The 25,788-nt window shown below is 44.0% G+C and overlaps 2 protein-coding genes across 4 annotated transcripts in view; one reads left to right on the forward strand and one right to left on the reverse strand.

The window, feature by feature from the left end:
* The window catches only part of TOR3A (torsin family 3 member A), a 35,335-nt gene extending 10,928 nt beyond the window's left edge, over positions 1-24,407 (forward strand). The window contains exons 6-7 of the transcript XR_006283504.1: positions 12,824-13,061; positions 17,340-24,407. The gene's annotated coding sequence lies outside the window, so the exon portion shown is untranslated. The remainder of the gene's footprint in view (positions 1-12,823; positions 13,062-17,339) is intronic.
* The window catches only part of ABL2 (ABL proto-oncogene 2, non-receptor tyrosine kinase), a 70,138-nt gene continuing 45,090 nt past the window's right edge, over positions 741-25,788 (reverse strand). For 2 of the 3 annotated variants that reach the window (XM_037907178.2, XM_037907179.2), the window contains exons 2-11: positions 19,907-20,077; positions 17,615-17,910; positions 16,670-16,942; positions 14,717-14,801; positions 12,485-12,662; positions 9,540-9,724; positions 9,072-9,224; positions 7,752-7,841; positions 5,992-6,165; positions 741-4,773 (exon numbers count right to left, since the gene is read on the reverse strand). In XM_037907178.2, coding sequence (XP_037763106.1) covers positions 3,071-4,773; positions 5,992-6,165; positions 7,752-7,841; positions 9,072-9,224; positions 9,540-9,724; positions 12,485-12,662; positions 14,717-14,801; positions 16,670-16,942; positions 17,615-17,910; positions 19,907-20,077 — 3,308 coding nt within the window. In that variant the 3' untranslated portion in view covers positions 741-3,070. Of the gene's footprint in view, positions 4,774-5,991; positions 6,166-7,751; positions 7,842-9,071; positions 9,225-9,539; positions 9,725-12,484; positions 12,663-14,716; positions 14,802-16,669; positions 16,943-17,614; positions 17,911-19,906; positions 20,078-23,318; positions 23,448-25,788 lie in introns of those variants that run through there. The other variant, XM_007061159.4, reaches the window with a different exon arrangement.

A 25,788-nucleotide genomic window follows, 5' to 3' on the forward strand; every position in this document is an offset into this window, starting at 1 on the left:
CCTCCAGCGTATCTACCACTCCTCCCAGTTTAGTATCATCCGCAAATTTGCTCAGAGTGCAATCCACACCATCCTCCAGATCATTTATGAAGATATTGAACAAAACCGGCCCCAGGACCGACCCCTGTGGCACTCCACTTGACACCAGCTGCCAACTAGACATGGAGCCATTGATCACTACCCGTTGAGCCCGACAATCTAGCCAGCTTTCTACCCACCTTATAGTGCATTCATCCAGCCCATACTTCCTTAACTTGCTGACAAGAATACTGTGGTAGACCGTGTCAGAAGCTTTGCTAAAGTCAAGAAACAATACATCCACTGCTTTCCCTTCATCCACAGAACCAGTAATCTCATCATAAAAGGCGATTAGATTAGTCAGGCATGACCTTCCCTTGGTGAATCCATGCTGACTGTTCCTGATCACTTTCCTCTCATGTAAGTGCTTCAGGATTGATTCTTTGAGGACCTGCTCCATGATTTTTCCAGGGACTGAGGTGAGGCTGACTGGCCTGTAGTTCCCAGGATCCTCCTTCTTCCCTTTTTTAAAGATTGGCACTACATTAGCCTTTTTCCAGTCATCCGGGATTTCCCCCGTTCGCCACGAGTTTTCAAAGATAATGGCCAAGGGCTCTGCAATCACAGCCGCCAATTCCTTCAGCACTCTCGGATGCAACTTAGAACCTTAGAACCAGGCCAGTTGAATAAAAGCACTCCAATAAAAGCACCAGGTATTCAAGTTTATTTGCCAATAAAATATTGCAACTTTTATTTAAAACAAAATGCAAATTGGCAAAACTTGTGGAACGACAGGCAAAACCTTATTTACATCAAGTTTAACACTGTTTGCAGTTCACAGTCAGACAATAGAGTGAGAATTAAATTAGAAAAACAATCAAAAATATATTACAATAACAATTATTAAACAAAACAATTGACAACACTGGTAGTGTGATTGGTGATTAAGGTGTTTTTAGTTTAATCCAATATTGTCCTCAATGAATTCACTACTGATACAAACTGTGTGCTGAGCTGATCCCAATCTTTATCCCCTGTGCACAACACACACGTTGGAAGAGTGACCCTTTGGTATAGACATGTAATTTGAAATAAATCGGGTGTTCAGTCATCTATAATTTGCTACCAGTATGGAATAGGCTAAAGATCTTTTTCTGTCCTCCAGCTCCACTGACCATCCATGCAAAAATCCACCTGCATTAGGTACTGGAAAGCGTGCTGCGTGCACACACAATAAAGGAGGAGGTTTCTCAGCATGCTCTAGTCACTCTTCTCCATTTGTGGCAGACTCTGGAAGTGGTGTATTGTACATTTAAAACAAAGTGGTGATTACCAGCCTGTCACTTGCACTAGTGAAAAAGTGAAACCCACCACTTGCCAGAGCAGTCATAACCCTAGAGAGAGACAGGGGATAGTGCACTGGAGACATCCTGCAGTAGTGCTTTGGTCACACATGGTCTCCTTTTAAGTGACAGCACAAATAGCAGGCAAGGCCTTTTTCCACACACACACACTGGACCCAATTTTGAAGCTCTTACTCAGGCAAGCTCCCAAGGGCTTAAATGGGAGGCTGGATAAAACAGTAAGAAGCTCAGGATATGGCCCATGGCAATTACTGATCCCAGTCACGTTGTAACCCCCATTAGAGACAGCAGCTTTTTAATCCACTATAGAACTGATGAATATCAACACAAACACTGGTGCTCTATAAAACAAAGCAGTTGTGTCATCATCACATCCTGCTGTGCTATAGTAGGAAGAACTGTCTGTTCCACAGCACAAAATGCTGTCAGATATCTAGCATTTTTTAAAAAGGAGACCATCTGGCATAGCTTACATATATATTCAGCCGCGTGGCTTGGAAAGGCAAGGGCTTGTGGAGCCACTGCTGTGGAAAGCTAATGCTATGCTGGGGGTCAGACATGCTGAGAAGGCTGTTACAGTGGGACCAGTAAGGCTATATTGCTGGTTCCCAAGATGGCTGTACTAGTGTCAGCACTTTCAATGCTACAAAGGAATGTAGAGAGCAGTGAAATTCTGCATTGACAGGAGGAAGTGCCTTGCCCACTGTGCATCTCCAGGTGACCACACAGAAGAAGGAACCAACATTGTACCAAAGTTAAAAACAATCTACAGTTTATCAACAGACACTCGTAAGTTGTGCAACAGCCTCAAACTACTCACAAGTGACCAACTGTCAGGTAGCACCCATGCTAGACTACCAGAAATGGTTAGAGTCAACCAAAGTGAAGATTGTGTGTTTGTGTTTTGGGGGGTGGGGATGGGGGTGGGCGGGGCAGGTAATCAGTGGCAAATCTGCCCAGCATGCCTGATGCTTCAAATATAAATGTGTAATGGCATGAAGTGGGTGGGAGGGAAAGGGGTTAGTTTAATATATTAACTCATTTTGCAGTTCTTACTACAGCAGCAACAGTACTGTGGAAGTATGCCACCTGGGCTAGTGCATCCACTTCCAGCAGCTCTGAACACCGTCAGTGCGTACATCTCTTTCCCCACACAGACTCCCCCCTCCCCCCACCTTTGGGACCACTCAGGCTCAGAATTCTCAGCATTAGGTACCAACCATGCCGTACTGCTTTTCCCTTGTGATCTCTGGAGGCCAAAATATGCATTAGTGCAGAAAGGGGAGATCTGTATAGCCAACTGGCCATGCAGTCACTCCAGGACTCTGGACAGCACGTGGAAACCACCCCTACCAAAACAAGAACCCACCATCGATTCTCCTGCCTCTTACAGGCAGGAGCAAGGAACTTCTCTCACTTGCGGACACAAGTAGATCAGATTTGCTGATTAGGGAAAATTCTTGACATTCTGCCCTTTCAGCTTCAATCTCTCACACACACCCCTTCCTCCAGTGTCTCCTTCCTCCCTCCCCCTATTTTTGAGATGAAACTGTAAACGTGAGAACTCAGTGATCTGAGGTACTTCACAAAAACTCACTCAAGTATCAGTCTTTCCTTCTGAAAGCATCAATACAGGAACAGAGTTTCCCCCCCATGTGTAATTTTTCCTTTACCCAGACTGACAGTAGCTACCTTTGAACCACATCACTGATTTCTTGGACACATGACAATAAGTTATTAAGGACGGGGTTTGCTCCGGGCACACTAGCAGCTGTTGAGGACACCTGCAGTTCCTGCAGGCTGAGTTCCAGTTTGCTCACGGCTTCCCGGAAGGCAAATTTGTTGCGTGTTTGTGGGATGCAATCCACATAGCCTGAGCAGTAATCCAACAGCTGGTGCCCTGTATCCACCAGCTGGCTGTTTGGCATTGGCTCAGCAATGGCACTCGAGAGGAGGTCTGCACACTCCAGCAGCGCCTCTTTGCTGATTTTGTCCGCTGAGATTTTCTCAGCTGCCTGTTTGGTCTTTCTTAATGCCACTTTAGCACCTGCTGTGCCATTGGCCATTTTCGCTGGTGAGGTGGAAGATGATGACAGAGGCACTTGAGGGGGAGGCATCATGGGCCTCCCAGCTTTTCCACCACCATGTGCCACCACTGCCTTTTTACCACCTTCACTTGTTTCCAGTCCATGATGTGCTGCTGTGGTGTTGCTCAACTCTTCTGCTGTGTCTGAGCAAGCGGGCGGCTGCTGCAGGAGCCTCATCACTGGCGGTGGAGGTGGGGCACACTTTGGTTTTACCCGTCTGGGCCGGTCCCTGTCGCTGGAAGATGTGACCTGATGCTCAGATAAGAGCTTAAATTTATTACCCTGAGAGTCTGTGCCAATAAGCTGCACGTCTGCTGGAGTATGTTTTAGAGTGGGTGAGATTAGGACTGGCACTTTGTGGTTATGAGTGGTTGGAAGTATTGCTGCAGCCTTTGCTGGAGAAGACCATCCTGGTCTCTCTCCATCTTCTAGGGCCCCTTGCCGTGTACCACTGTTTTTTTCTTTGCTTTTAGGGGTTGTTGTTGCCAGACCTGGACAGTACTTCTCTGCAACAGCTGAATCCCCTGAAGAGGTTCTGACTGGAAGAGCGGTGGCACCTCTTGGCAAGAGTTTGGCTTTCGGTCTCTCTCTGGTCAGAGCAGGGCCTTCTTCAAGCCTTTTGGGAAGCAGGTCAGTGGATCTACCTATGCTCTCCTCTGGCTGAGAGGAGGTGGACACTGTCCTTTCCAGCTGGATTTTTGACCTCTGGCAATTTCTAGGAAGAGTCATTGCCATCCTATCCTGCTCTGGAGGCCCCGAAGACATGGAAGATGTAGAGTTTGACCTTGGAAAAGGCTTTGAAGCTTCTTCGCCACCGGTAGGTTTCCCTGCTCGTAAACCCAGTGTCTTTTTAATCAGCCGTGGTGTAAAGAAACCTGTGATGCCTGACCACCCACCACCAGTACTTGCACTCCCACCACTGTTGGTACCACCACTGTCATCACTGTAGAAGTTCCTCTGTGCAAAGCCCCCACTGTAGCACTTGGCTGGGCCCAGGCTTGCATCCTGCTGGGTGGGAGTAAAAGAAAATCCATCAACATGCTGCAAGGAAGCAACAGATGAAAAGTTACCCGTGAGCTCATATTTCTTGTGGGGCTGATTCTCCATTTCACGGAAGGAACTGCTACGCTTTGGAGGTGTGGGGGCATTCCTCTTCTTCATAAAGGAGCTGAAAAAGCCACCTTTTCTGTCCCTGGTGAAAGTGGTCTCTTTGGCATCTTCCAAGAGGCCGCTGGGGGACTTATCCCTTTGCTTGCGAGGCAGTGCTGGAGATCCACTTGTTGGCTGTGTGCTTCTGATAAACCCTAGAGAGAAGAAACAGATGTGAATAAAGAATTGATGAAAACTCTAACTCACCCTGCAAGTTGGTTGAACAGGCCTGGAACATTTACATGTTCCAAATCTGCAGTGCTCTCTTCTGAAAAAAATATAATTTTGTGCACATCTGGTGTTCTTTAGCAAATGATTTAACACACAAAAATAAGTCGAGAAATTCACTTAACAGAATATCTAGGAGAAAATTGATGCATCTGCTCTTGTCTTCTACTTTCTTGCTATTTCTTTTCCTTTCCCTGTCCCTATTCTCTCTTCCTTCCTTAACTGCTTAAAATGTTTTGGTATTTTACTGTTTGATACAGGACTTCACATATAAAACTGACAAAACACAGCAAGAGATTTTTCTTTCATACAGCAATAAAAGTGAAATTAAAAGGAAAAAAAGTTGAATTTACCAAATTAAAACAGACTACTGCCAGTCCCCGTGGCATAGCTGATTAAATGCCCTAGCATGTCATGACACCAAGCTTTGAGTCAGGCAGAGGTCACAAGTGAAATAAGCCAGAGGAATTCTGTAGCTAGTTCCTGGGCATATGTCCTCACCACAAAGGCTGCTTCACAACATGAAACAATTACTGAACTCTGTTTTTGAGTCCTAGAATGAGGCGGGAAAGCTTGCACAGCACCTGCCCAAATCAGACCTGCTTTTAATTGGTGCAAGAAATCCCTTCATTTGCTTAGCAATAGAACAAGCAATTTCTGCACACATACCATGACAAAAAGCCCCAAACTTGTTCTGTACCATTTCATACTTCTGAAGAAAAGAGCCATGCTGCTTTTCTCCATATTGGAATCCTCCTGTTTCTCAGCACCTTCAGCTTTCCCAAGAAATCAAGCGTTCCCACAATCTGATCATTCCACTTCACCACTCCAGGAACAGTAACACAGCCAAGATTTACAGGCCCTGTACATGCTCATGGCTGTATTACTTTTTCCTTTCCTACCTTAACTTGACAGTGCACAGCAAGTTTAGGGTAAAAACTGAATAATACCACCATACCCAGGTGAGTATATTTGATGAGTTATTAAATCTACAAAACATCCTGGTAAAATACACAGGGCAGATGCTCAGCTGGTATAAACTATCCATAGTTCCTTTGACTTTAATAGAGCTATAACAATTTACACCAGCTGAGGATCTGCCCCACAATGTTCTGGTCACATTGATGCTTTCCTTGTGCCCACACCTGGTGCTGAGCTGGAAGCTGAATGCTCCACAGTATCTTGTGTTCCTTCAATATTCTCCTTGTTCTCTGCCTGTTTCTTCAGAGTCCTAGTCTTGGAGGGAAGCATGGGTAACCGGGGCAAGTAGGGAACTATGGATGAGGAGGAGGCTGTTCTTCCAAGCTCCTCTGCCACCTCTGTAAGAAAAGCCAGGAGAACAGTTGGAACAAAGAACAGCAGAGGAAAGAGCGAGAGTCTGCATCTTTACAACAGGCACTGGACCAGTGAGAAGAGCAACGGATTAAGCCTGTGAACGTAATTTTGCTCTACTTAGTCCAAATATGCAGAGGATTCGTTATTTCCTGATGGTCTCAAGGTAACTCGTTTACATTTTTAAATTCAGCAACAACCAAAAAAAAAAAAGTTCACATTCTAAACTTTCAGGTTAAAGACAGATCTGCTCATGGTCCAAATGCTAACCCTGGAGTTCTTAAAAGTGACCACCTCTACCTTTAATAGGGAGAAGCAGCCTGCAAAGACTAGTGGGGTCCCACAATGCAGGGTTCCCTCTTGACCTAGGAGGAAGCTGCCAGGCTCAAGGTTGAGGACACCGCACCTTTGCAGGCTGCAACCCCATATTAAAATAATATGAAGACAGCTTTTATTTTCTCCAATGTATACATGTGAGGTGGGTCCTTAAAGCTCCTGGCAACTTGCCAGGCTGCCTCTTGTCTGGGAAAAGTTTGATTGCCCCTATTTTAAACCATCACTGGGGAATTTTAGACAGTATTTTTTCTGTGGTAGGGAAGTAGATGGATCAACTTTCTTTAAATTTTGTTTCAAAGCTGGTTAGGAGGTGCTGAGGTACTCCCCTCTTGTGACTAATACTGTGTACTATGTTTCAGACTACTGGCTTTTCTACACTACAGGTTATGTCAGTATAACTTACGTTGCTCAGGGGTGTGAATAAGCCCCCCCCCCGAGTGACGTAAGGTACACCGACCTTGCTCAGAGGTGTGAATAAGCCACCCCTCTGAGCGACGTAAGGGACACCGACCTAAGGGCCGTGTGGACAGCACTATGTTGGCGGGAGAGCTTCTCCCACTGACGCTGCTGCTGCTGCTTGTTGGGGTGGATTAATTAAGTGGGTGGGAGAGCTCTCTCCCGTTGGCATAGACCGTACAGCAGCTTCACCAGATGCACTACAGTGGCGCAGCCGCATTGGCGATGCTGTACTGCTGTAGCACTTCTAGTGTAGACTAGCACTAATATTTATTTTCTAGCTATGTCCATGAGGTTGTTGCATCATTTGTTGCTGGCAATGGCACGCTAGGAGAATCTGACTTCAGAGATTAAAGCAGAGACACTACTTTGGGAAAACAATTTATATTTGTAGTCATGCAATTTCTGGAGTCACAAATATAAACCCTTCCTATTTTACACCCACCCACCCACCTTCCTCCCTTGTCCCCTGAATGATAGTCAAACTCAGGTCTGCAATGGAAGCAAGAGTTTATTCTTTCTAAAAATCTCTCCTCTTTGTACCTGAATGAATTACTTCAGTTTCCCCTGCACTGAAATACTTCTGAAGTGTATCCATTGCAATGAATATGAACACAAGTTTGCACATGTTGAGAAGAACCTATCAAATGCAGTCAAATGGCCTCAGTATTCTAGCAAGGTGAGCACCAGTAGGCCTGTAATCAGCCTGCCTCAGTGAGACAGTGCCTTGGAGGTGAAACTCCACTCTCAACATTTCGAATACAGTAGCAAGGGTACTTGCCTTCAGAGATACTGGAGTCATGGAACATTGTTTCAAAGGCTTGATGGGTCTCAGCAAAGGATGGTCGGTCTGGGGGATTCCACTTCCAGCCTGCAGCATGAGAAAGCAGGGAAGGTCTCAGTGTATGAAGCAGGAATAGTGGACAATCAGTATTTTCACTGAGGAAGGTAGAAAAGCCTCTAACCTACTACCTGACAGACTACAATATCCTACTGATACACTCAGTGGCTGTGGAACAGGTCCCAGTATATGCAAGATATAGCAATGATGTAGTGTTGATGGGTCAGGAATTATGTCACTGGATTTAAACCAAGCACCATGTCACCAACATCAGCTTTTCCATTTTTTTTTTTTTTTTTAAATTCAAACTGAGTTTTTTCTTGTTTGCTCCCTCGGTCCTGGAGACTGAATTCTTATCTAACCACAGAAGTAGTATATATAGCACCAGCAGTATAAGCTTTCAGAAGTAAACCACCGATTTTTTTTTTTTTTAACTGTGCTGTGGGGCCTGTGCTGGGGTATACAGACCTCACACTGGACAACAAAGGGTTAAGAAGCTGATCTGGGCTCAGTCAGACCTGGCCCACCACACCTGCAAGACATGCACAGGCTTGAGGAGGAGTTAAAAGGGAAGCAGAACAGCTCACTTATGGGTAGGCCAGGGAAGAGAACAGACTTTCAACTCTCTGCTCCTGCAGAAATGGCCATGGGAAGGCAGGATCTTTCCTGACAACAACTGTGTGAAGGTCCCTCCCTCAGGGAAAGGAGGGCCTGATTCTGATGTGCCCTGAGAGGGAAGCGTTCCCCTCTCTCTTGTGCTAACTCTGTTTATATTAATTCCCCTTGCTTTTTGTTTATGGACTACCCCGGAGAGCCAAGTCACAGGAAGAGGCAGGCCACTGGAGAAGTGGAGCAGCCAGCGGATGCAGACCCCAGGGAAGAGAGAATGCTGCAATGCCATGCCCAGCTACAAGGAGGCAACAAGAGGTGAGCTGACCCCTTCACAGGGTTAGGATAATTCAGCCTTCAGGGGCTATGCAGTCCTTGGCCTCTGCTGACATTTCCAAAGGTGCCATCTAGTGCCAGTGGTAATGGTGATTTTCTGAAGTGGATACATGCTCCCTCAGGCACTGGCTGGAGATCATCACGCTCATTTTACACAGATCAAATACACCCATCAGATGGTGAATGTTTTTAAAAACACTATCACCATCAGCTCGATTTGAAGTGGCAAGCTAGAAGCAAAAGACTATTATAGATTCCCTCCACCTCCCCAGACTCTATTTTGCCTCCAAGTTGAAAGTGAAAGGAAATACTCACATGCCCTCATCAGTTCATAAACTTTTGGAGGGCACCCCTCTGGTTGTTCCATCCGATATCCCTTCTCCAGCAGATCGTACACCTGTGAGAGGTCAATACCTGGGTATGGTGACATCCCGTAGGTGGCAATTTCCCATAATAGCACCCCAAAGGCTGCAAAATGAGGAAAAATAGGTCATGATTATAAATTTATCCCTTCTCTTCTACTGTCTGAATGCTACTGCTGTTGGTACTGTAACATAAAGCAACCTCTCCTTTGAAGGTATTTTCAAGCCAGCCCATGGGGGAAGGCAGAGGGGGAGATCTGCATGCTAAAAAGTATTGCTGAGTTTTGATGTGGTGACCTAGCCTGGTATCAGAACACATCCTCCTCATCCCTCTGACAGCAGTCTAAGGAAGGAAAGGTGCCTACTACCTGGGGCTGGCATAGAAGAGGGCTTAGACCATTGTGAGTTCTTTCCTTCTTACCCCACACATCTGATTTAATTGAGAAGGTGTTATAGGCCAGGCTCTCAGGTGCTGTCCACTTGATAGGAAACTTGGCTCCAGCATGAGCTGTGTAGGTATCTCCAGTCATCAATCGACTTAAGCCGAAGTCGGCCACCTTTACCACGTGGTTTTCTCCTACCAAGCAGTTTCGAGCCGCTAGGTCCCTGTGTGAGCGAGAAGAGATGCAGTGACAGGGATGCTGTGGTGCGAACATCCTGAACTCTTCATCCCAATACTTGTGTGGTACGAGCATTACATTATTTTGCACACCAATTTCTGGGCCACATGCACAATTTATTTTTAAAATTAGAATTCTACATTTCACAGTTGGTCTGCAATGTATTAATTATATCATACAGCACTATGACAGAGTAGTCTGCCATCAAGAGTAGTAGCACTTAGTGGCCAGCTGCCCACTCCACTACCTGACCCTTTAAGGATTCAGGAGGGTCCAGCAGATACATATAGAAACCTAAGGGTCATAGGAATGAGTGTGCTTGTGGAAGAAATCTGGACCTGTACCTACAAGGGCTTGAAACCTTGCAGAGAAGGTGGGGCGAGGCTTCCCATTCTCCCATCCAACTGGGAAGGAGTTTGGAGAAGGAACAATGTAAAGGCTGCCTCCTCCCTGCCAGCAGACAGGCACTGATGGGAGAAGGCTAGCCTGCTGGACCCTCCAGAGTGGAAGGATAATTAGGAAGGGCACACAGCTGAAAGGAATTGGCAAAAGCCTTGCAGCTGATTTAAGTCACAACCCCTGCTCCAAGGAAAATGCTGGGGGAGTGGGGAAACAACACGACTCCTGCTTGAAGGAGGGTAATAGTGATTAACCTAAAGCTAGGAGATAACCCTAGCTACAGAGCAAGGGCTGAGAAGGAGATCCTGCTTCAAGGAAGGTAGGACTGACTAACCTGAGTCAAAGAGACCTGAGGCATTATCCTAGCTCTGGAGACAGAGCTGAGGAGGAAAATCCTGCTCGGAGGATGGAAAGACTAACTAGTTCCAGGCAAGAGATAAAGGAGTTACTTGTCACAACCTAGCTGCTGTGAGAGGAGCAGGGAGCAGCTTCAAGAAATACCACTGTAGCTGCCAAAGAAGAAGTAATGAAGAACCACTATTTCGTATTGAATAAGCCTCATCTGGAATATTGTGTCCAGTTCTGGACATTGTATTTCAGGTAAGATGTGGATAAATAGGAGAAAGTCCAAAGGAGAGCAACAAAAATGATTGAAGGTCTAGAAAACATGACCCCTGAGGGAAGATGGAAAAAAATGGGTTTGTTTAATTTGGAGAAGAGAAGACTGAGGGGGGACATGGTAAGAGTTTTCAAGTACATAAAAGATTGTTAGGAGGAGGAGGAGGAAGAAAAATTGTTCTAGTTAACCTCTGAGGATAGAATAAAAAGCAATGGACTTAAATTGTAGCAAGCGTGGTTTACATTAGACATTAGGAAAAACTTCTTGCCAGGGTGGTTAAGCACTGGAATAAATTGCCTAGGGAGGCTGTGGAATCTCCATCATTGGAGATTTTTAAGAGAAGGTTAGACAAACACCTGTCAGGAATAGTCTAGATAATCCTTAGTCCTGCCTTGAGTGTATGGGACTGGACTAGAAGACTTCTCAAGGTCCCTTTCAGTCCTATGATTCCAGGCGGTGACAGGAGAATCCAGAGACCTGAGAGAAGATTTTGACAAGCTGGGCAAAAAGTGGGAGCAGTCCCGGGAAAATGTCAGAGGGTTTGAAGGAACTGTCCTTGGCCACAACCCAGAGAAGAGGGTGGTCCTAGGTTCCCCATCTCTTTCCCAGAACAAGAGGGAAGGCATGGGAATCAGAAGGAGAAGAGGCCAAATATCACAGCTCCTAGATTAAGGTTGAGGACCAGGCTCAAAAGCCACTAGACTTGGGGGTTCTCTTTGGGACTTTTCTGTTAACCGTGGAGGGCTGGGCCCCATACAATCACAGACTGTTGTGGCACCAGAATGACTACAGGGGGTGCTATATTGAAAGACACCCTGCAACACTGCACCCAGACATGGGAAGGTGCTCTGAAGGTGACAGGCACGAGGACAAGCACTCAAAAGTGTGCAAGGCACAATGCACAATACAGGCCATGGACCCTGTCTCAGAGAGTTTGCAATATGATTTATGAAGGGATGAACTAAAGAGGTAATCAAACAATAGGGAGGTTATAGGGATGAGGGCAAAGGACAGGGTAACAGTAATAGTACTAGGTGCTTACTCAAAGGCCTGGGCACAGAAGCAAATTATTATTTAAATAAAAATAAGTGTGCAATATATATGCACTTCTTACCATGAAGGATGAGCCCTGAGACTGATGCTGAAAGGGCCTCTAGTATCAATCATTTGCTCTCATCCACACCAGGATGAGTGGAAGCAAGTGTATTTTTGCCTAACCCTTCTGCTGAGCTGTCATTATGCCCCTACATTTAAAAAAGGATAGAGTATTTTTAAGTGAATTTAGCAACTGAGAGGTGTGAAACTGATCAGCCCGAAGGAGGAAGGTCTCTCTCTACAGAACAGGCAAAGACAATGTAAGCTTCCAACTAAAGGGACCACCACTAGGAATAAGACAAGACAATTCAGTGTCCACGGTTCATTCTTTGTTGGGCTTCTATTAAGACTGCCAACAACGATGGCTATTGTGATGATGAATACATGCCCACTGGGAATGGGATGAAATCAGCTCAGGATACACTGACCCTTTCATTACTGAACTAGAACAGATTTGAACAGGTGACCCTGGCTCCCCATTTTCTTCAAAGAGCTTGTAGGTGACCTCTCTTGAAATCCCACTTCCAAGCCCAAGAAAACTGCAAAAAGTATCATTCTTAACGATAGGGCAACGTCCCATTCCCTTTTACTACCATGTGGGTTTGCAACACAGCATGGTGGCATGTCACCCACCTGTGGATGAAATTCTTCTTCTCCAAGTACTCCATAGCAGAGGAGATCTGAGTGGCCATGTAGAGCAGAACGACAGCGCTCACCTCCTCCCGGTTGCATTCTCGTAGATAGTCCAGCAGGTTCCCATATGGCATATATTCCGTCACAATGTAAAAGGGTGGCTCCAGGGTGCATACTCCTGACCATGAAAGAGACAAAAAGTTAACATTTAAGTAATTCTCTCAGCCCTAGCTTACCAGTACTCTTGAAGGATCTGAAATCCATTTACAGCATTTTCTGCCAGAGTAATGTACTACTATCCCATTTGTTGTACTCAAAGTTGAATGTTTGATTTTCCAGGAACAACTTCAGTGTGGCCTAGCACAAACCGAGATACATGAGGCAAAGTGCACATTCAGTGCCACTCTACATCTGGGGTAATTAGCACCAAAGTTCTAATAATCCAATGGAATATGCATAGGAGAGCAGTCGCAGAGTGGAAGAAGAGATGTTTTGAACCCCAAGAATTTGATCTTTTTCCTCACCCTCAAACTCATGAGAGCCCATCAGAATTCCCACTAGAGCCAGTCATTACCACGTAAGAATCAGCTGGGTGGGTCTACAAGTTAGAATGTCACTTAAATATGTGAAACACTCCCATGTATGACAGCTTGGTAAACTATCAATACCATGCAGCCTGCTTGTAGATCAGGACTCATTCACACACATTCCTTTGACAACTTGCACATTTATTGCAGCTGCGTGCAAAGCATGTATCGGTGGTAGAGGGAAACATGATATTAGTGTCAATTCTTTAAATAGGTCTTGCCCCCTTTGTAGCTCCCTTTTACGGCTAATCAGTCTGGCTCTCTCACACAGACAAACAGCATACTCCCACATGATGTATCAGAAGAGATACTCCAAAAACACTGATGTGTATCTTGAACACAAGTCTCTTTACATTGTACTCTCCTCCAGCTACCAGACAGGGCTGGGCAGAGGCATCATCTGTGTCTACTTGATAATGGGTGCAGAGTGATTGAGATTACTGGAGTTCTTCACATTCCCAGCATTATTTCCTTTTGCCCTACTCTAAGCTGACAGCTTGGCTCCCAAAGTCCAGTCCAGGTGCGGCAGCAGATGGGACTATACACTAGCGAAGATTTGGGATCTAATGTCTATAGAGAATCTTTCCACACTATTCCACAGAATTAAGAGCTATGCTGACTATGTAGCAGTAATCACCCTACCATACACATTCCAGTGAGAGAACTTGGGTATGGCCAAGCTGCAAAGCCTGCATATTTCTTCCACTCATGTGTTGCTTCAGTATGAACTTGTCTCTTCATTTGCCTCACCACGGGAGTTATCTAATTGTTATATTTGAACCCAGAGGACAACACACTAATATTTATTTGGTGATATACATATTAGTCCTTTCCCACAGCAGTAGAGATTTGGTTGCTTTGTATTGTTATTAGTTACAGATATAGTTAATCTATTCAGTGGGGCTTTTATCAATAGATGTCTTTCTGTTCATATAAGTAACTGGGCAAAGACTATAAATGACAGTCTCATTCACACAAGACACTATCATATTTTCTTTTAGATATGACATCATCTCCCTCAGTGAAGTGATAACTGTTATACACACACACACTAAAGTGAGAGAGAGCACACAGAACAGAAGACTCAAACTTCAGAATGTATGTTGTCAAACATATCGTGTATGGCTAAAGCACTGGGACTTCAGTCTAGTGCCCCAAGAGTACACATACCACAAAGGTGAGGACACTATAAACCCAGGCAGGCCTAAACATCATCCTTAGGTCAAATGCAGCTCAGAGTACAACAGCATAAACCAATGCTGTCTAAATAGAGGCACCTTCCAAAGAAGTGACAGATCTGAGTATGCAGTTTGATCCAAGCATCCAGGCAACATTGCCTGCTGGACTCTGTCAATTGAAGTCATAGTTCTCTATTAAGTATTGGATTAAAATTTGGGGTGTCCCATAGCTCCAGGCAAGTTCTCAAAATGGCCTTCAATTAGGCCAAGTTTGAATGCCACTGCCACAAATGAACACTTTGGAGCATACTGTTAGCTTAAACCCAGACTAGACCCCAACTTTGCAAGAATAGTGCATAGACTAAAGCAGGTCAGTGATATGACAGCTGTCACTGTTTTTAAACAAAGATTCAGTTTCAACAGAAATTAAGACAGTAAGCACAGAGAGATCAAACTCCTTCACTCACCTAATAATTGCACTAGATTTGGGTGCTTGATTTCCTTCATCACAGCAGCTTCTTTCAAGAACTCCTCCACTTCCATGGTATCTTCCTGGAAAAATGGGACAAAAGAAAACAGGCAAACCCTTCTTAATAACTTTAAGGTCTGTTTTAACACTGCACTGTTCCAACACAGGAACTGGAGATGAATTCTTTTGTATCTGTTTCTCATTTCTGGTTTCATTAATGCACTAGTGTTTGCAAAAAAGCATGTCCATTTCTTTCCCACCCCCGACTGGCCAACATAGGTGTTGCTTCTCAGGCTTTGAACAAAAAACATCAAAGGACTCCATAACCTCTGGCCCAGCTGACTGGACATCTGCAGTATGGTTAAGCAACTTTAACAGCCTAGCGACTGATCTACACTGACACTTGGGAGCTTCAAGCTTAATTTGTGATTTCTTGCTCCTTAGTCCATCAAGTCTAAAAAGGCTAGGGAGCTCAAGTCTCTGGAGGGAAAGAGAGCCTGAGGTCAATTATTAGCAGTCCTTCTGACTAAGGAGTAGTTTTGATTGGTTATACAAGGGAATCCTGCCAAAGTGTCCTCACCTGGAAAGATGACAACTACAGTTGTAGACCACAGAGCTAGCTTTAGCATTTTATTTTACTTAGCAGTAACACAAGGAACCTATAGGCCTGTATTCTCTAAAATATTAGCTTACGCGCTTAACACAGGACATGTTACCATAAGGCTTTGAAGCCTATGAGCTCTGACATAGAAAAATGGCCTGACAATTATTCTGAGTTTTGCAGAACTGGGAATAGCGTGTTTGTTTGTTTGTTTTTTTTTTTTGGGGGGGGGGGGGAGGTGTGTGCATAACAATACCAGGTAACTGCAGGAACACTGAACGAATAGTAAGTCTGGATATTTTACAGTGGATCGTTGCAGATGCTTAACCACAAACTTGCCTTGACAACAAATTGATGTATATGGTAAGAAGTTAAAATCACAGGTATACAACCCTGTAGGATAAAAGGCACCCGTAGGGTGAGGAAGTTAAATACGGACAAGGGAGGCTGGGCACTCAAATGAATATTTATAATAGGTTCTAGCCCTATAACAGGGCAGACCACAATGTAAGGGGGTATGTGTGTGGTCATCATTGGTTGATCTAGACCATTGGATTCGCTTGGCATGCCAAGGACAGAGCAGGTTTTTTGTCCTTCATTGCCAGATTCCCAAAGAAGTGTGTGGGAATGGTACAAGAGATAACAGTACTACAAAGTTAACGTTATCTTTGTATATGGTTTGGAGCTCGTGTCTCTTTACTAACTGTGCTAATACAAGTGGTGAAAGCTCTGCTTTGCTCTCAGCATGAGTGCTTTCATTGTTCATATCAGGGTTCCCAACCAGATACTGAACTCAATAACCTTGCTTCTGTTGTGCCTGCTTCTGGGATCTTCTAGAACCTTACAATCCCCTAGCATTTTAAATGAGTGTTAATGGAAGTCAATAACCACTAAAGAATCAGACTACACAATGTTGGAACTTAAATGAAGGGTGTGTAGAGGGGAGAGGGTTCTGAAGTTTTCCAGAGGCAGGAGTGGGGTGGAGAAGGAGGAGAAGTTTTCCTTACCCCTTGTTCTCTGAGAAACCTCCATAACCCGTTTTCTTCTTCCAGGTGGTTGTTACAATAGCCCTGCCTTAGACATTCTGTCTCCATGGAGAATAGACTTGACCAGGGAATTCTAATTGCTTTTAAGCCCACACAGAGCTTAAAGTTTGTTGTAGCTAACCTTTCTTCCCTGCAGGCTACTGTATAGTCAGCATAGGAGTTAGAGTTTCCCCACTCAATTTCCAGATGTGTTTGGCATTAGCAGGTGCAAAACATTCCAGAACTAAGAGCACACTGCACTCTTCTGTTGGCTAAACACACACTTCTGATGAAACAGTGAGTGCACAGTGGTCTTAAAACCCACCTTTAGTGTTTTCACAGCAACTGTGAGATTGTATTTCTTCCAGACACCAACGTACACTTCACCATACTGCCCTCCCCCAAGTTTGTGCTTCATGGTGATATCCGTTCGTTCCATCTCCCACTTGTCATGGATGGGGGACACTCCATAGACTGTGGGCTTATTGCATTTGGGTGCTGGGTAATGCAAGGTTGTCACCAGTCCATCTGCCACTGTAGAATGATGGTGAACTAGTTCTGCTAATGTATTGAAGCGGCTTTCGGCTGTCACATACACCTGATGAGAAAGGATCAAGAATCCATTTAATGAGGTAGATATCTGAAATATTTCAGTGATAGTGGAAGACAGGACAGTAAAAACATTCAAATAAATATGAAGGGAATTCATAAATAAATTTGCTCTCAGTTTGATAGGGAAATAGAACAGGCCAATACATAGGGTTTACAGCTGCAGCTAGAGGCAGGTTGGGAAAATACAGCTGCTGAAGCGATCGGCTTGTCTGATGACATCCCCCATGCTTTCCATAATTTTAAAACCAAAACTATTGTAAAGTGCAGTCTCCAACCTCTTTAGGACCAGTGGAATCTCCCCCAGATATGACACACCACACCCTAATTGTGCCAAAGACAAACAACTGTTGGTTTAACAAAGTCTTGCTTATTCTCACATACAGGCTGTTCCTGCCAGGGCCAATTGAAATAGATCTGTAACTACATCAAACCACCACTATTCTGCTCTCCAGTCACCCACTCAACAAGGACAATTAACAGCATTCTGAGGATTTCTACAAAAGTGTTATTTCTTGGATTAGGGAATATAGCGTGGACAGACGTTCCCTCTTTCCAATTAAATCAATACACTTTTTTTCACCCTTCACTTGTACAAGACAAGATAATCGAGACACCCCCTATTTTCTTTTCCCATTGTGTTCCTTGGAGCAGGCCTTACCTTTCCATCTGCGGTGGTATTGATCCTGTAGTGGTAAACACGCCCCTCGTACCGGAGGGAGATGGACAGCTGCCCCGGGCTGCTCTCGCTTTCACGAACCAGGAAGCTGCCATTGATGAGGCTGCTCAGCAGATACTCTGCTGCACTGCGTGACACAGGCCCATGATACCAGGAATGCTTCTCCAGGCTGTTCACTGGTGTGATATAGTTGCTTGGCACCCATCCCTGCCCATTCTTAGAACATACCTCACTCCATTCACCATTCTGGTTGTAACCCAGGACTCGTAGCTTCTCACCTGAGGATGGGGACAAGAGTGGGTAGGGGGAATCAAGCTGAAATCAGGTCAGTCTTCTTTGAGTGCCCATACTACTAGTTAACTAAGCCTGCCTTTGCAGCTAGAGAATACAAGTCTTTGGCAATGACCCTTTAATACAACATTCCCAAGCTGCTCCATGTAATTTTTAAGTAGATAAAAAGTAAAATTCAGAAAGTGGACTCAGGTTAGCTTTTAACCTAGATTTAGGAGCCAGGGCGGAGTAGGAGGGGAGAATAGTTTTGACAACCTCCAAATCTGAGGAGCAGAACAGCAAAGACACTGTTCCCTAATTGCTCCAGTTCGGATACTCAGCTAAAACTTACTGACATATAACCACATTTCCACATATGTCAACCAGTTCCAGTGCTTTCTCTGATTTAGATTTCTGGAGCAGGGAGCTGATTCTTTCCTAAGAGGTTGAGGACCCATTCTAGGTTGGAGGACTTAAAACCAACCCCTTTAAAAATGGTTGTACAGCAAGATACATTTTTCTGGCATCCATTGACACAAGTGCTAAAATCGCCAAGCTGATATTTTCCTTGGTATATTTAAAGAAGCCTTTGATTTCCATTGAGTTGAGGCAGCAGGACAGTGAAATCTGTATATGGGCGATAAAGTTGGGAAGTGTCACTACAGAGAGATAAAGAAGCCTGCATATATTACCACTGTAGGCCCATGAGATTCTAGATCTCAGTACTAGTATCACACTAGTGCTACCACTACGCAGTGCTCCTCAGGCTGTTCAGTTACCTGCCCTCTGGGCCAGGAGCAATTCTCTAAATTGTGTGGCTAACTTTCCCAGAATATCTGTGTGCATGTTGACAGCAGTGGTGCTGGGATTAGTTTTTTGTGGTGATGGAGATACTTGTCAAATCAGCAGCTGCTGACAGGATCAGGGAAGAACTAGTGTTTTGAAAGCTGACAGTTTCAGAGCAGGTGCGGCATCAATGTCCCACATGCCAATAGTTAGTTTGGTCACTAATGCCCAGCACCACCAAGGCTTCTGCTAACTGCCACTCAATTAATGTCCTGTCTAAGGCTGAAGGACTTGCGGTGATACTAGCAGTGAAAACTAGTGCTATAGGCCTAACCCGAAAGTTTACTATTTCTGAAGAAAAACTATGAAACTTCTCACACTGCAATGGGAAGGTTAGGCATAGGTGATTTTTGGAGTATTGGGATGGTAATAATGCTCCTTGGATCACCAACTGAGTACTAACGAGTAATCTCTGCAATAAGTTATTTCTCCAGTAGGGGTCCCTGTTACACAAGTTAAAAAAACAAAACTCCACACCTGCTAGCAAGGCACCTATCTATCAGCAAGCAGTTCATGAAAGAAATAATCTACTTCAGCTACATTCCCTTCTTCCACTCTCTCTGGTGGAATGAAGTGACAAGTGATTCTAGTATATTCTTTTCTCATTGTAAACCCACAGCTTTAGCACTGAAGGAAGCTACCTATAGTTCTGCAGGGAGAAGTTAATTCTGCCATCTTATGCCAGGACTACACTATAAAGTTCAGTTCACCCAGCTACATTGCTCAGGGGTGTGAAAAATCCACATCCCTAAGTGGCAGCCTAACCCCCAGCATAGGCAGTGCTAAGTTGATAGGTCAGTGGAAGAATTCTTCTATCTACCGCCTCTCGGGGAGTTGGATTAACTACAGTGATGGGAGAACCACCTCCTGTTGCTGTAGTGAGTTCTACACTGAAGTGCTACAGTGGCATAACTGCAGTGTTGCAACTGTGCTGCTGTCAGTGACTTAAGTGTAGACACAGCCTTAGCGTGAAATACCCTTCCCCTTGTAGAGCGGCAGAGAAACAACTGTCCATGTGAGTCATGCTTTCCCTCTAACTTAGGGCTGTCTGGACAGGTCCATACTACCATCTCAGCTATCACAGGTCTGTGACTCAACACCTTGATAAGAACAAACTGGAGCCACATGAAGATGCTGAAAGGGTACAACGCGCCTTACCTTTGGTGATGCTGAGTGTGTTGTCGCCGCTTGCTACAAAATCATAAAGTGCAACAAAAAGATTGGGATCGCTCTCAGTGGTTCCAAGCAGGTTCTCCTTAGAGCTCCACCTGATGGCTTCATTCAGTGCCTGGGGTTCAACATCACAACCATAGGGGCGGTGAAGGGCCTCTGGACAAACAAAGCGAGAGGAGAGAATTTACTCTATGAATAACAGTTGTGAATGTCAAAATCCAATGCACACACAACAGCGTCGCTGCAACATTGTGAGCACTGCACAGAACAGGAAGTATGGATTTTGCAAGAATGGATGTTGTATATCAATCCAGGCATCATAAAAACAGCCTGTGTGACCAGAGGATATTGAGGTTGTTACAAACAAATATGAAAATATATAGTAATTAATGTTGAAACTGAATTTCATCAGCCCTTCTTCAAACTCATCCCTACTTTTTGGAAGTTTTTCCACAAGGGAAAGGAACATACAAGTTTCTAAAGATGAAGTGAGGGTAAGATTGATGAGAAATAGATGTTTCATATGATCATTTTACACATTTTTTTCCTCCTCTTTAGGGAAGCTGAATTGGAAAGAGTGGACAAAGACATTAAGTAATACTGACATCAAATGGCAGGTCTCCATCAAGATCAACCGCTTTAGGAAGCTTAAAATGATACAAATGTTCCCAGATCAAGCTTGGGACTATACTAGCATTTAATGCAATAATTTAGATTTTTTTTTTTTAATAGTGTGTTAAGAATTCAGAGACAGGATGGAATAAGGCATGAAGGAGCCAGTTAATTGAGTAAGAGGGGAAGAATGAGGCAGCAAAAAGAGACACACCCAAAAGCAGGAGCTAGTCCGCGCAGAGCCTTGAAAAGGGACAGAGAGCTTAACTGTGATATAGGATGGGGACAAGGGGAAGCCAGTGAGAAACAAACAGGTAAGGGCCTGGGCATGGTCCAAGCAGCAGGCAATCATTTGGCACGGATTCAGAGGAGGCCAAGACTCATTGCTAGGAAACCAAAACGTAAGGATTTTCCTGCGATATCCATTCAGTTTTTCCACTTTCCATTTTCATGCTACTGTAACAAACATGACAGAACAGGTTGTGATTGTTAATTTATCAAAGGTTTTTCTTAGCAGCACTCATGAATAGTTACATACTCTGTTGGTTATGCTGGCAGATTTTATAACTATCATGAAATCACAAACTTGCTTCTCAGGGAGACTGTAAACTTGTGTCTGGAGTGACCAGATCTGTATTTGAGGTCTCAGAGAAGTTATGTCCGTTGCCAGCATGACCTGTTGATCTTGTGATTGGTGAGTAACCTACATTCCAGGCCTAACCAAGAAGTTATCACATGCACCAGCAGAGCTCATCAGGCTCAAAGTTACAAGCTCCCCTAGCAATAAATAAACCTGCAGCTAGGTATTAAGCTAGTGATATTTTCATTCCTACTGTTTTACTGCAGGTATGCGCAACAGTTTGTGTACATGGATTGCTGTCATCTTATCAATACCAATTCGTTTTAGAGAATGCTAAAGTACTACACTGGTATCACAAGACAACATGAGAAAATCCCAATGGATAAATTATAGCACAAGTGCCTGTATGCTTATAGCTGGGCGTGTATATACACGTCAAATAATTAGCACTGAACTGTTTTGGTGGCAACAGATAGGAGCACCAATTCCTTGAAGCAGCTGTCCTTATGGAGCAAAAATAAATAGTAATTAAATAATACATTCTTTACACTTTTGTAGTGCCTTCCATCAAAGCCAAAGTCTTTCAGTGCCTTGGGCAAGGTCACACACCAAGTCTGAGACAAAGGAAGTCTCCTGACTCCTAGTGCTCTTTAACGACCAGACTGTCCTCCCTTAAAGGAGCAGAAATGCTACAAGCGTGTGATGAGAGCTTGCACTCTCTTTAAAGACATTTGCACTTTGGCCTCAAATTACATTAACCAGGGTGCAAATATCTTCCTGGTTTCTATTATGTATTTGCTTTAAAGTCAGAGATTTAAAAAAAAGCGGGCACACAGTTTTCTTTTACAATCAAATATTGTTTTAGATAAAAAAATACAAGTGTTTCAATTCAAGCCATGGTGGCTAATGCAATGAGCACCCAGCCCATACTTAAGGTATGACTATAGCAGATGTATAATCAGTTACTATGAATCTAGTTGTTAACTTCATAGCAGGAACAGAATATCAATTCAGTTAGTAATGCTGCTGAATCAAGCACCACAGCCAGTCAATATCTACTAGCCTGCCCACACGCAGCTCAGCAGAGGATACTTTAACCAGAGGGAAAGCCCAGACCAAAGGCGGCAGTAGGTATGCCACCTGCTGCTGATTCCATAGCCTTGAGCAACACTACCCACATTAAACCATTTGTGGTAATACACTGAGTCACCAATAGGAATTCAAAGCAGATGTGGGACTACCACTACTTCCTTTTGAATGCTTAGGAGGTCTGTGCATGTTCGTAAGAGAAGTATTACATACCAAAAAAAGCAAAACTGAAGTCAATGGTTTGATGTTTGAAGAGTAACTCTCTTGAGATTAGGGGTAAAATATTCAAAAGCACCTGAGGGATTTGAGACTTAACCCCATTTTCAAAAGAGATTTAGGCACATAGGAGCCTTATTTCGGGAGGAATAAAGGGCAGGAAAAAAGAAAAAACTGCTAGATGGAAAAAGCTATATTTACATATGTTGACTGTCTAACTCATCAAGGAAACAATGACATTTATGTATAATTATCATAACCCCTGTAGAGTGAATACTTTATAAGCCCGACATTTAGATCCGGGGTAGGGCACCAAACTAGAAACCTCTAGTTTTTAAACTCTAGATCCTTTAACTTTATGATGCATCTTAAAGTTAAAATGAATGTTATGGTACTCCCAGAGTGAAGATTTACAGTCTAGAAAATCACTTCTCTTACATACTAATTACATCATTTTGGATCAAGGAAAAAGGATGTGTCTCATCCATCCCTTTCCTCTTCCTGTTCTTTGTTCCCACTGTAGAATTTACTCCCTTCCTGGAACATTCACTTACCCGTTCAGCCAATTTGCAAGATACCTTTTTCCCATGCTACTGTTACTTCTCGTCCCAGCACAAGACTGAACAGAAAGAAAGTTAAAGGAAAGTCCTAAACCTGACATTTTAGAATCAGATCAAACACTAAAGTTCTCTCCTCCTCTGAAATACAATCTGTATAACTGCTCAATATGACAAGTTTTAATGATCCTCTAAAAAAACGTAACAAAAACAGAAATCCTCAGACTTCCTATAGCTGATCTTGTACTATAAGGAAGAAAGACTTTTGTTTCAAGTCCTCTATTCAGTGTACATAGCAACATAGAAATGAAGGGGTGCTGTGCAGCATTTCCATGCACCATACCTGTGAAATCAGATAAACCAGTATCAGAGGCTTCATTGCAGAGGCAGCAAAGCAGGTTCTCCTCTTTGCCATAACTGCTGGACTGTAGTAGAACCGTTCCCAGGATCATACTGTGCTCGACAGCAAGCAAAAGGAACTGCTAGACGCAAGCAGTCTTAGAATTCCACTCCCAGCACAAGTCATTCCATGTGATTATTACTCACATGACTGGGAACCAATAGGAAAAGCATCACTCCAGGAGCAAGAGGAGTCGTTACTGAGAAAATACATTCTGTGTTCTATCTAGCTACTATAGCTAGAAGTATAAGAAGGGTGGAGCTTCCCAAAGCGCTGTGGACAGCTTAAGGAGGAGGTGGAGAACAGACTGCAAGTTGAAACATCTCTGGCATCAAGCAAGTTAGTCTTGTTACATTAGGTTTAGCAAATTAAGACCATAAGAATCATGCTTTCTCCAAGGAAACTTTTAGCTTTCATCCAAATGTTCTACCATGTCATCAGTAAAGGGGCCACCCAGCTTGAGTCATTTTCCACACCACATGCAACTGCTCATATGCTATTTCCAGGAATCGAAAAGTAACTACGTTAAAGAAACATTAAAAAAAAGCAAGTAAGATGTACAAAAACTAAAAAACTGATAATCAGTGATAAAAAATGTGCTGACGTTGACATTCTGGTCCTAACTCATACCTTTTTAAAAGACTAAAAGTATAAACAGCACAGTAAACCTGCATTTTTTGTTTATGAAGATCCAAGTCAGATCACTTATGTTATTTCAAAGGGCCACTGTCAAACAGATTATTTTTTAATTGACTAAATAAACAAACCAGTTTATAGAGCTGCCTTTAAAAAGGAATTTTTGAAATTCCTGTAATTTTTACAAGGGTTTCTCTGCATTCCTTTTGATGTTTGTAAGGATTTAACAGCAGCAAAAGAGAAACTAACCAGCCGGGGGAAGGAGTTGAAACTGACTATATTTAAGGCCCTTCCTTTTTAGTTTTTGTTTTAAATTTCCCAGGAACTAGTGGATTTTTACTAAAAAAAAAAAAAAAAAGAAAAAAAAAGAAAAAAATTAAAAATGGGAGAAAATCAGTTAAAAAAAAAAACAACCAAAGGGCAGCGGGCGGGGGGAGGTTTAATAACCATCTGGCAGCTGAGGAAGTCTTCCCTCCCTGCAGCAGCTGGGTGGTCTCAGCTGCCAGGACACAGCTCCTGCCCATCTCTCTCCACCACTGTTCAGAGAAAGTGGATGGGGCCACGCTGAAAGGCCAGTCAGGAGGGGAGTGGAAAGCCGCAGCCACTGAGCACTGGTGCCCTTGTTAGACAGAGCCCCCCTCCTGACCCTGCTGGCCTTTCAGCACAGCCCTGCCTGCTTCCCCTGTGCAGGCTCAGTCTAGCAGGGGAAAAAAGACAAGTCTCTGTTCCCTGGGGCTCTGTGTCTTCAGCTTCTGCTTGCAGAGAAGGGCAACTGCAGATTGGGGGTTGCAGTAGCTGCGCAGTAGGGTAACTAGTTGGGCCGGGGCCTACTCCTGGCAGCTGAGACTACCCACATAGAGCCATGTCCACTTCTCCTGCCAAACAGAGTCCCTTCCTGATCCAAGTCCTTCAGAGCGGCCCTGTCCACTCCCGCATTAAAGGGCTGAGGCCAGGAGGGGGCTCTGTCCGACATGGGAAGTCATTGCTGATGGGGTGCATCCTTCCACTTCCTGCAGCAGTTGGGCAATCTTAGTTGCCAGAATCTGGCTCCCTGTCTTGCTCCCCCCACTGTGCAAAAGAAGTGGATGGGCCTGCGATTTTTATTTAACTTTCTAGATTGAAGGGCTAAGGGGAAATCAGTAATTATCAATAATCATAGAATAATAGGACTGAAAGGGACTTTGTGAAGTCTTCCAGCCCAGTCCCATACACTCAAGGCAGAACTAAATATTATCTAGACCATCCCTGACAGGTGTTTGTCTAACCTGCTCTTAAAAACCTCCAACAACAGAGATTCCACAACCTCCCTAGGTAATTTGTTCCAGTGCTTAACTACCCTGACAGGAAGTTTTTCCTGACGTCTAACCTAAACCTCCCTTGCTACAATTTAAGCCCATTACATCTTGTCCTGTCCTCAGTGGTTAAGGAGAACAATATGTTACCCTCCTGTTTATAACAATCTTTTACGTAATTGAAGACTGTTATGTCCCCTCCTCAGCTTTCTCCAGAATAAATAAACCCAATTTTTTTCAGTCTTTCCTTGTAGGTCATGTTTTCTAGATCTTTAATCGCTTTTGTTGCTCTCCTCTGGATTTCCTCCAATTTGTCCACATCTTTCCCAAAGTGTGGTGCCCAGAACTGGACACAGTACTCCAGTTGAGGCCTTATTAGTGCTGAGTACAGTGGAAGAATTATTTCTTGTGTCCTGCTTACAACACTCCTGCTAATACATCCCAGAATGATGCCTGGGAGAGACTCTGACAAACCAGGAAAGTGC

The sequence above is a fragment of the Chelonia mydas genome, chromosome 8 (assembly GCF_015237465.2).
Source record: "Chelonia mydas isolate rCheMyd1 chromosome 8, rCheMyd1.pri.v2, whole genome shotgun sequence".
Classification (NCBI taxonomy): domain Eukaryota; kingdom Metazoa; phylum Chordata; order Testudines; family Cheloniidae; genus Chelonia; species Chelonia mydas.